General features: G+C 65.0%; 1 protein-coding gene across 1 annotated transcript; it reads right to left on the reverse strand.

Moving 5' to 3' along the window:
- Positions 1 to 3347, reverse strand: PPP1R1B (protein phosphatase 1 regulatory inhibitor subunit 1B; the record flags this gene model as incomplete). Its single annotated transcript, XM_079547321.1, has 8 exons — positions 1 to 80; positions 153 to 293; positions 701 to 766; positions 986 to 1114; positions 1367 to 1442; positions 2019 to 2041; positions 2465 to 2525; positions 3267 to 3347. The coding sequence occupies 8 exons, from the start codon at positions 3345 to 3347 to the stop codon at positions 1 to 3; spliced, it is 657 nt and encodes a 218-aa protein (XP_079403447.1).
- Positions 3348 to 11187: the final 7840 nt, after the last annotated feature.

Here is an 11187-nt window from a genome sequence, read left to right on the forward strand (position 1 = left end):
CTAGCTGGTGCCCAGCGGGACTGGGGAACGGCGGCGCTCCGTGCCTGCCAGGCCCACGTGCCGCCGCTCCTCGCTGTGCTCTGCGGTGACGACGGGGTCAGGCGGGGGTCCTGCTGCCATCTAAGGGAGCAGGGTTCCCCCGCACCCCGTACCGCTGCCGTCCTCCGGCTCCTCCTCGTCGCCTTCGCCCCCCTCGGGGTCCTCGGGGTCTTCGGGGATGTCGGACACCGTCAGCGCCTTCAGGTCCTCGCTGCGCTCAGCGATGCCTCCCGCAAAGGACACCTTCTGCCCCCCTGGGGGATGAGGGAGAGACAGCGGCCAACCATGGGATGGGGCGGCCACTGTGCTGCCTGCATCAGGGTCATGGGAATGGCAGCAGTCCTGAATCCCCCCAGTGTCCCCATCCCCGTGGTGGCCCCATCCCTGTCTCCATTCCCACAAAGTCTCCATCTCCAGTGTCATTCTCCCCACAGGGTTCCTGAGGTGGCCCCATCCATCACCTCGTCCTCAGAGGGATCCCATCACCACAATGTCCCCAACCTTGCAATTTCCCTGGCCCCATCCCAGCAGTATCCCCATCCTCAGAGTCCCCATCCATGCAGTGTAACAAACAGAGTGGAACCATCCCTGGCCCATTCCCACTGCAGTCTCCACAGTGTTCCCAAGCCCTCTGTTCCCCTCCCTGTGCTGTCCCCATTACCTTTCCTCTTGTGTGCCTTGGTGGCAGGGAAGACGCTCCGCTCGGCTCTGGCCTGGCTCCCCAGGGCTTCTTAGAAGGGCAGAGATGAGCCGGGGCAGAGGAGGCATGCCTCCCCCCCCCAGAGACAACAGGGCCAGAGGAACCGGCTGGCATCAGCATGGCTCCGGGACATGGCAGGGGACACTGCAGCCATGTCCCCCCAGGGCAGCTGCCAGCACTCAGTCCCACGTCCTGACGTCCCCCAGGCTGCTGCAGCCTTTGTCCCCATGTCACCATCCCTCTTACCAGGCTCGAGGGCGCTGTCTGGGTCGCAGGTGCGGGTCAGCTCAGGGTCCCCATCATCGGGCTCTCCATCAGAGCTGTCCCCTCCAGCCAGGCCGCTCTCCAGGTGGGACTGCACGATGCGCTGCACCGCTGTGGGGCACCGGCATCAGCCCCCGCTCTGGCACCGGGAGCACTGGGAAGCACTGGGAAGCACTGGGAAGCACTGGGAGAGGCACGGGGGTGTGGCGTGCCCAGGTCCCCCAGCCCACTGCTCTGCACCCGCCCCACATGCCCTCCTTCCCTCCGTTTCCCCATCCAGATAACAGCAGCTTGGGGGCTCAGCCAGCTCCGGGAGCTGCCCAAAAAGTCCCCTGGGGAGGACCTGGCCTTTGGGGACGGTACCTTTGAGCGAGGGTGGTGTGTAGGCACACGGGTTGGTCCTCTTTGGTTTCAGCAGGCAGCCCTCGCCGGAGGCTCGCTGCAGGACAGAGCAACCAGACAACATTGGGGACAGGGACACGGCCACTCCCGCATCAGGGACACCCGTGACCCCACAAGGACGAGGTGTCACGATGGGGATCTTACTGTGGGGATCTAGGGAGGAGCCCCCCGGGACTGTGGCACTTTGGTGAGGGTCCCACAATGGGGACTGTGGGATGAGACCCCTGAGATTGGGACCCTTTAAGGACACCCTGCAACGGGGACCTGATGTTGAGCCCCCATAGGGAGACCTCTGTAACGGAGACCCCCAATGTAGCGTCCCTGTGATGGGAACACTGCACTGGAGACTGGAGGGGTCAATGGTGAGGACCTGAGCTCCACAACCTGACCACAGTCCCCGTTCTCATGTCCCCGTCCCCGTGGCGCTGTGTGTCCGTCCCCAGGGCCAGCAGAAGGCAGGGAAGCGATAAGCACTGGGACGGGGCAGGGCTGCAGCACCACGATAACGCTGTGGTGACTGTGCTATGGGGGGGGAGGAGGGGGGCTGTGCCGGGGGGGCTCAGGGGTGGGCTGGGAGCTGTTGTAGGGACAGAGGTGCACGGAACCCACTCACCTGGTAGGGCAGGGACTCGTCCTCTACATCCGCAGCGCCAGGAGAGAATGGGTGGGTAGGACGGGTGCTGGAGCTGCAGCCCCTGCCCTGTCCCTGCCCCCTCATCCCGTGTGTGACCCCCAGCCACCCCCCTCCCCCCCCGTCACCGTGTCTCATCCCTGACATCCCATAGCAGATGTGGCACCACATCCCATCCTTGCCACTGAGGTCCCATCCCTGCCATCGTGTCCCATTCCTGCCACAACATCCCATACACAGACACCCATCCCACCTCCACCCCCACGTCCCATTCCTGCCACCCCACCTGTGGCACCCCGTCACATTCCAGCTGCTTTGTCCCATCCCAGCCCACACCTCCCATCCCTGGAGCAGCTGCCTCTACCCCCCAGGGCCACCCGATGTCCCCTCCCGTCCCCAACCTGGTACCAGTCCGTGTCCTGGCTCACCTGGGGATGAGTGCTCGGAGAGCTGGAACAGCATGGCAGGCGTGGGCCTCCGCCGGCGGATCTGAGGCACAGCAATGTCACTCAATCCCCTGTCCCCAACCCAGTGCCCCAGGCCTGAGCCCCATCATGTCCCCATCCCATGGGCTGCTCAGTAGGACAGGGCTGGGGACAGGTGCAGAGCCCCACGGAGGGGCCGTGTCCCCATCTCAGGGTCCCTGTGCTGTCCTCTACCTCTCCCAGCCCCTCACAGCCCCCAGCCCCACACAGCCGTGGGTCCAGGGTGCACAGGAGCCAAGTCCTGGGGGTGTTCCCTCAGCTGGGCACAGCCTGCACAGTCCCTTGTCTTGTCCCATCCTGTTCTTGTCCATTCCTGCCTGCTCTGTCCCAGCCATTCCCTTCTGTCCCATTCCTGTCCTGCCCTATCCCCACACGTAACTCCTGCACAAATCTGCTGCTGGCACAGGACCTCGGAGCACTTTGTCCTGTCCCTGTGTCTCCCTGTCCCATCCCCTCCCCTGTCCCTTCCTCTCTGTACCCCCATCCCCTCCCTCTGGTCTCCTCCATCCCTCATTCTATCCCCCCAGTCCTCCTCGTCCCTCTCTCCCTGTCCCATCTCTTCCCTCCCATCCCACGCTGTCCCCGTCCTGTCCCCTGCACAGCTCTCCTCCACCTCGGGGCACCCATGGGACACCACTGGCACTCTCACCACCCGCACCCCACGGTCCCCCACTACCCGGGGTCAGCAGGAACACGGTGCCATGCTGGGGACCCCTCTGTGACCCCGCTGTCACCCTGCGCTCACCATCTCCACGGCGCGGGGGTCCAGCTGGCTGGGGGGTGCCGGCACCGAGAATTGGATCTTTTTGCGGTCCTTGGGGTCCATGGTTGCAGGTTCTGCGCTGCTGCCCGGTGCCACACGGAGTTCGGCAGCGCCCGGGCTGAGCACGGTGAGGACTGAGCGGCGGGAGGTGGGGAAGGCAGAGCCGCGAGGAGGAGGAGGAGGAGGAGGAAGGAGAGGGAGGGAGGACACGGCTCCTACCAGCGCGCTGCATTATTCATCCCCCGGGCAGGGGGGCTGAGGCCATGGATAATGAGCCCTCGGGGAGCCAGGGAGGGGGGCTCGAGCCTGCCGGGCCCCTTAACCCGTTCCCCACCGGGGGGGGGGGGGGGCGACCGCAGTGGCTGCGTGGAACGGGACAGGGCTGTGTGTGGCTGTGGGCATCCGAGCGCCTGGAGCTTCAGTTTCTCTGCGAAGTGGAGGGCAGGGTGGGCAGCCTGGCTGGGTGGAACACTGTGGGGCGCAGCTTTGGGGGCTGCCCCATGGCACGGGGACTCCTACTATGGGACAGGGTCTGCCTGGGGGACGTGGTCAGCCCCATAGGGAGCATCTGTGGGGGTGGATCCCGTGGGCGCATGAGGACACAGCATCCTGAAATGTCCCATTGCCTGTGTGCTGAGGGTCCCCACCACCACGAGCCGTGGACCAGGGACGTCGCAGAACCAGAACACGGTGCTGTCACAGGATCACAGCTCTGGATCGCTGTGGTTTTCTCCACGGAAAATTCCCCCAAACCCAAACTCCTCACTTGGAAGAACAGAAGACTCCAAAGCCACTTATCTGCGGTTCCACCGCTCATAAAATCCAGGTGACTTTGGTCGGGGCACGGGCTCGGGGACGCACCCACCCCTGGCTCGGCTCCAGCCCCCAGCCGTGTCCCCGCCCTTCCCGTGCTCCTTGCACGATGCTACACGAGCCGCGCTGCGCTCCCAGCCCCGTGTGGAAACGGCCGGTGCCGGCTGGATGTCACACACGGGACAGAAGAGCCGGGCGGTGCCGAGTGCGTGGAGGAAACCGAATCAAGGAAGGGGGGGGGGGGGGGGGTGCCGGGCTCTGCCTTCTTATCTCCCGGTGTTCCAACGGCCACGAGTGGCTGCGGGCCAGGAGCTGTGGCTCCAGCAACATATTTACCCCTGTGGCACGGGGCCATGGAACAGCCGCCCGGCACTGCGCGGCACAGCGCGGCCCCACGCGCACCACGTGCGGCCCGGTGCAAGAGCAGCCACGGGCTGCCGACACGGGCACAGCCCCGGGGGGTGCTGTACTGGGGGGGGGATGAAGCCAGGATCCCTTGGCCACCCTGTGCCATACCCTGAGCATCCTCCCTGTCCCCATCCTGCTCCCCAGTGTGGGACCCGTGGTTGTTATGGCAACAGGTTCCCGGGCTCCTTCCCGCTGCCGTTCCCTCTCCTCCCGCGCACGAAGGCGCAGTGTGAGGGGGTGGCCGGGTCCCCTCCCCGCTCTGCAGCACTGCGAACACCCACAGCCCCAATAACAGCTCTGGGAGCGGCCCCCCACCTGCTCCCATTCTGTCGCTGTGGGCACAGCTGGGATGGGTACCGGGTCACGGCGATGGGGTTGGAACGTGGCGCTGCAGCCACTGCCCCATTGCATGCTTCTACGTACAGCCGCACTGCAAAATGGCAATGGTGTGGACCTGTTCTTTGTGGTGTCAGTGTTGGCTGAGCCCTGCAGCACCCTGGGCTGCTCCGGAGCAGTGCCGTGCCGTGCCGTGCCGTGCCGTGCCGTGCCAAGCCGTGCCGTGCCGTGCCGTGCCGTGCCGTGGGGGCTGCAGCTCCGTGCAGCAGCAAATCCTCCTGCAGAGAAAGTAAAAATAGCAGCAGGGTGCGGGAGGCAGCGCTCACCCCCCACCTGCCAGCACTGGGAGGAATGGGAGCTTCGGTGCCACTATGGGGACAGCGCGGCCACAGGGACCGGGCACTGCGGGGATGGGGAGCTGTGGGGATGCGAGGTGGTGGTGGGATCCTATGGGGGAATGGGGCGCTGCAGGGACAGGGTGCGGGAGGGGTGCGGTGTTGTGGGGTGGGGATGCGTAGGGCTGGAACACGGTGGGGACGTAGCATCCTGGGGACGGGGAATCGTGGGGACAGGTCGGCGTGAGGATGGAGCATGGCGGGGCCGCGCACGTGGGAGGTGCACAGGAGGATGGCGGGACTCGGTCCGAAAGGTGAGTGCCGGTGGGAGGGGGGTGGGCAGCGGTGTGGGCGGGGCCAAGGATGGGGCGGGGTTGGGGGGGGGGTCAGTGGGTGCCTCCGTGCCCCCCGTGCCCCCCATCCCGGGGAACCCTTTTGTCCCATCCATGGCAATCCTCCCTGCCCGGGCTGTTGGGGGTCCTGCAGAAAGTGGGGTTTTGGGGGGGGGGGCACTTTTGGGGTCCGCCCCCCTCCTACGTTTCCTCCCAACCCCCTCACCATCCCCGCAAAGTGCAGCGGGGGCGGCGGGCGGGGGCCGAGCGCTCCCTGGGGTGCAGAGGAGGTGCGGGAGTGGGAACACGCGTGGGAGCTCGCGGGGGAGCAGTGGGGAGGGGGGGGGGGGGGGTCGAGGGGGCCTTAACCCCTTCCGTGCTGGGAGCCGCCCTCCGGGAGAAGCCACAGGGAGAAAGAGGGGTCGGGGTCTGCTGCCCATTCCTTCCCCCTAAATGGTGCTGCACTGGGAGTCGCGCCCCCCCCACACCCCAGCATCCCTCCGTGTGCTGTGGGGAAACTGAGGCACAGAGCAGCGCTGGAAGGACGGTGGGGCTGCAACCCGCCCACCCCCTCCCGCCCCATTCACCACGGGGGGCTTTGCCCTCAAGGGCTGGGGGCTCTCACCCATTTCCCTTCAAACCCACGGGGCTCCAGGGAAGGCGCGGGGCGGGGTCGCGTCCCCATGTCCCCATCAGGACGCCGGGTGGGGGGAATGGAGAAGAAGGGCACGACCCCGGTCCCTGCACGTCGGGGGGTCCCAACGCCGTGTCGCCAGGAGGTGGGCAGGGGCGCCGTTCCCGTGTCCCGGTGCCACCGGCGCTGCTGCGCTCGGCCGGCAGGTGTCAGCCCCGGCGCGGTGGCACGGCGGGGCCCGGGGGTGGGGAAGCGAAAAGGCACCGGAGCGGCTCTCCTGGTCCTCCCGGGGGCTGCGGGCATCGGGTCAGCACAGGGGAGGACCGGGCACGCGGAGCCGGGCTCATCCTGCCCTGGAGACTGCGAGGTTAAATGGGTGAGGACCCCAAAACCCGGCTCCCAAGGGGCAGCAATGAGAGAAAACCGTGGGGCACCCCCGGCCCTGCCTCAGTTTCCCCACCTGCAGCACGTCCTCCAAAAGCCCCAGGTGCTGCCGGGGGAGGCGACCCCGCGTACCGACTGCCCCATGCCCACCCCACTGCCATCACCACCGCTGTGTCCTGCTGGAATGAGGGGCCCTGCTGGGCTGGGGGCCGTCCTCCCTATTCCCCCCCACCCCATAAGGACCCTCCAGGAAAGGGTGGGCGACCCACACCGAGCCCAGCCGCCAAACACGGACCAGTTTGCTGCTTCCATTCCCAGAAGAAAGAATAAAGTTAAAACATCTGTTAATTTATAAACCAATTTAACCATGACTGGTTAATAAATAGCTAACAGCTGCCAGCCCCGCTACCCCGCCGCCCCAGAGAGGGGCACTCTGGGAGCAGCCGGGCGCGCACATCTCGCGAGCTCTCCCCCCCCCAACCATCCCCCCCCAAGCCCCCCCACCATTGTTGTGATTTGTCCCCAGCACAGAGTGCCCCCAGGGTCCCCGTGGGATGAAAGTGGCCTGGATGCATGTGGGGATGGGGGTGACCACGATGGAAGGGATGGGGAGATGTGGTCCCTGCTGGGAGGGTGGCACCTCTGTGTCAAGGAGGGGTCCTGGGTGAGGGGGTTTCGGGTGCAAATCCAGACAGAGGAATGCATGGGGAAGGGGGAGGGGGCAGCAGGTGGGGGTCGTGGAGACCCTGTGATGGGCAGCTGTGAAGGGGGGCGGTCAGTGCAGGCTGCAGCCATTGCTCCCGTGTGAGGATGTGGGGCTGTGGGAAGGTGAGCCCCTGTGGGTGGGGGGGAACACTGCGGTGGTGTGGGAGCTGCTGTGTGTGTGTGCATGTGGGGTGCACACGTGTGTGTGTGCAGGGATGTGCACACGTGTGTGCATGTGTCAAATGTGTGCATGGGGTGTGTGTGTGTGCATGGGATGTGCAGAATTGTACGCACCAGATGTGAACACGGGATGCACATGTGTGTGTGCATGGGATGTGTGTGTGTGTGCATGGGATGTGTGTGTGTGTGCACGGGATGTGTGTGTGTGCATGGGATGTGTGTGTGTGCACGGGATGTGTGTGTGTGTGCATGGGATGTGTGTGTGTGCATGGGATGTGTGTGTGTGCACAGGATGCACATGTGTGTGTGCATGGGATGTGTGTGTGTGTGCACGGGATGTGTGTGTGTGCATGGGATGTGTGTGTGTGCGCATGGGATGTGTGTGTGTGCACAGGATGCACATGTGTGTGTGCATGGGATGTGTGTGTGTGTGCATGGGATGTGTGTGTGTGCACGGGATGTGTGTGTGTGCGCATGGATGTGTGTGTGTGCACAGGATGCACATGTGTGTGTGCATGGGATGTGTGTGTGTGTGCACAGGATGTGTGTGTGTGCACAGGATGTGTGTGTGTGCATGGATGTGTGTGTGTGCACGGGATGTGTGCATGGGATGCACATGTGTGTGTGCACGGATGTGTGTGTGCACGGGATGTGCACATACATGTGCAGGGTCCTGTGCACGCCGTGTCCCTGCAGCAGGACGTCACACTGCACTCTGGGCCCTTCTGGCAGCTCAGTGGGAGCTGCAGGACGGCGCTGGGACGAATGGAGCCCTCCTGGTGCCCAGTGGGTCGGGGCTGGAGCAGGGCTGGGTGGGTGGGGGGCGATGGTGTGGGGTGATGGGGGTCTCCGTGCCGGGTGTGATCCCCCTCACATCCGTGTGAGCCCTGACACATGTCGCAATAGTAATGTAATTTGTAAGTTAACAATGGGCAGCTTGAGGTTTATATTTAATTACAACGTTTGCACCAACCTGAACTCACCCTTATTCATCAATAATGCATGGGTTTGTGTTTATCGCTGCTTAATTAATCTGTGCTTACGACAATTAAAGGCTTGCAAAATCCCCAAAGTGGCGGCAGGGAGCGGCTGCTCGGCAGCAGGGGGAGCACGGGCAGAAGCTGCGGGTCGGGAGGGGGCAGCGGCCGGACCCCCTTCCCCCCCCCCCCCACGAGGGGCGGTAAGAATGGAGCAGCCCCGCGCCCAGCGCCCATCGGCACCGCCCCACCGCCTGCCTCAGTTTCCCCGATCCCTTCACACCTCCTCGCCCGCTGTGCCCCCCTTGCTTGCCGTTCCCTCTCCCCCCCCCCCTTGCCCACCCCCTCAGCAGGACCGGGGGGCTGCGGGCAGTCGATGCCAGCCCGGCTCTGGCCCTTTAAGCACGGCGCGGCGCGGCTGTCCCGGATCAGCCGGAGCGCCTATTAAAATTTTATGCGAAGTGTAAATGGGCCAGGTCTCCAGCTTCCCGCTCCCTCCGAATGATTTATTACTCGCAAATACCACAGAACTAATTAGTATAGTAATTAATTAATACGAATTTGCATATTTGCATGTGCAATTAGTGCAGTGGAGTGATTACTCTGAAAATGAGAAGTTGGGCTTGTCAGATGGTAGTGTGAACTGGAGTGGAAAAGCCTCGTGCAAATGAACCCGGGCGGCGGCGGCACGCGGCGGCACACGGCCCGGCCCCACGCGCACCGGGAGGGCACGCGGCCCCACGTAGCCCCACGGCGGGGCTTCGGTCCCCCGACCCACGGCCCCATCCCGGCCCTGGGCCCCGCCGTGGGGACCGCTCCATCCATCGGCCATCTCCATGGCGACTCGTCGTGCCAGCGCGTCGCCATGGCAACGGGCCGGGCCACGCAGCCTCGCCATGGCGACTGTCGTCACCGTGTCGCCATGGAGATTTACACCCCCCCACCAACCTTCTCCTCCCCTCCCTCCCCCCCCCCTCCCCTTCAACTTCCCAAATCCGCTCCCTGCCCGAATGGCACGGGTTTTGGGATGGGGGATCCGACGCTCCTCCATACGGGGGTCCCCGAGGTGCCCTGGGATGGTGGTCCCTGAAGCGGCAGGAGGAGGGATGGCGGTACCTGGAGCACCCAGAAACGGCCCCCAGGTCGCCCCTGAAGCATCCAAGGATGAGGAGTAAAAGCTGAATGAAGTGGGGAGACCCCAGATCGCCCTGGGATGAGTGAGGAGAGCCAAACCCCACAATGATAGCGTAGGGCTGGATCCCCTCCACGGGCTGTTGGCTCAAGACTCCAGCAGGGCAGAGACCAGGCACCCCCCAGCCCCAAATCTCCTACTGGGCACCATCTCCTTTGTTCCTGATGCCACCCCGCTCCTCCTCCTCAGTTTGCCTGCGCCCCCTGCCCCACTGCAACCCATTGTCAGAGCCAGCGCACGCCAGCACAGCCACCTCCCCACCATCACTGGGACATTGGAGGGAGGTGAGCACCTCTGTGCTGGCTGGGGGGGGGTCCTGTGGGGGTGCACAGTTACAGGCAGCATCCGTGCACCACGTGCCCCCCCCCCATCCCTGCAGCAGCCCCGAGCAAACGCCATCTGCCAGCAGCGCTTTGTCACCCACACATGGCTGTGCCCGCGCCGGTGGCACTGCTGCGCTCCCACCCCTGCCATTGTGACGTCACAGTCCTGCCATTGTGACGTCACAGCCCCGCCATTGTGACGTCACGGCCTCGCCATTGTGACGTCACAACGCAGTTACAGTGAAGCCATAGCCCAGTCATTTTGATGTCACAGCTCGGCCATCGTGACGTCGTAGCCCGGCTGTCGTGACATCACGACACACTGTGGCCCTGCACAGGGCAGCCTTTTCACCTACCTCGCAGGTAGGAGCTGTGGTGACGCAGAAGTGCCTCACGTCCTGCCTGGTGGTGGCTGATGAAGGGCACATGTGTCCCAGGATGCTCATCCTCCCCCCCCCCCCCCTCTGAAGCCCCCAGCTCTGCACGGTTGCAGCTCCAGCACCAACAACCAAACAATTCCCAGGTCGTCGTGCCCCAATGAACACCTCATGCCATAAAACCGAGTCCATGGCTGGTGTGAGTCACAGCGGGCAGGAGGGGACAGCAGAGGGGACAGCGTCCTGTCCAGAGCCCTGCGGTCGGTCACAACCCCTCTCCATCCTCCTCCTGCAAAAGAAATGGAATTCACACGCGGCCCCAGCTCCTGGCAGAATCCAGACCCCTCTCCCTTCAGGGCCACCCCTTTCTTCCCCTGTGCCTCAGTTTCCCTCTGCCACACGCTTCCTCCCCCCCGGGGCTCTCTGTCCAACCCAGGTCGCCGCCGTTCCACCGCAGACAGGCACAGGCCTGGCCCCACGGCCCCGTCCCCAGAGATGCCGCTGCCCCACGGACGGGGACCCGCTCACCACCGGCTCCAACGCACACGTGGAGGGGTCCCACGAGGCAGAGCTGATCCGAGGGCCTGAGGCTGATCATCCCCAGAGGCCGCGGGGACGGGGACAGGGATGGGGACGGTGACAGGGGCACGCTTGACTCCTGCCGCTCCTTCCCGTGCTGCCACATCCCCGGCGGTGGCCGCGCGGCTCGCATCCATCTCTTGCAGCCTTCACCTCCCAGAAATATTGCAGCACGGAGCCGGCTCCATCTGGCAGCACAGCCCCCCGCCGCGCCTTGCGGGGAGACGCCGAATCAGCCCCGAGCCGGCCCTGCTGCGCTCAGCCCCACGGCGAGGGGCCAGGACCCCCCGTGTCCCAGCGCGGTGCCCTCGCGGCGGACCGTCTTCCC

The sequence above is a fragment of the Tetrao urogallus genome (assembly GCF_951394365.1).
Source record: "Tetrao urogallus genome assembly, chromosome: 26".
NCBI classification, from domain to species: domain Eukaryota; kingdom Metazoa; phylum Chordata; class Aves; order Galliformes; family Phasianidae; genus Tetrao; species Tetrao urogallus.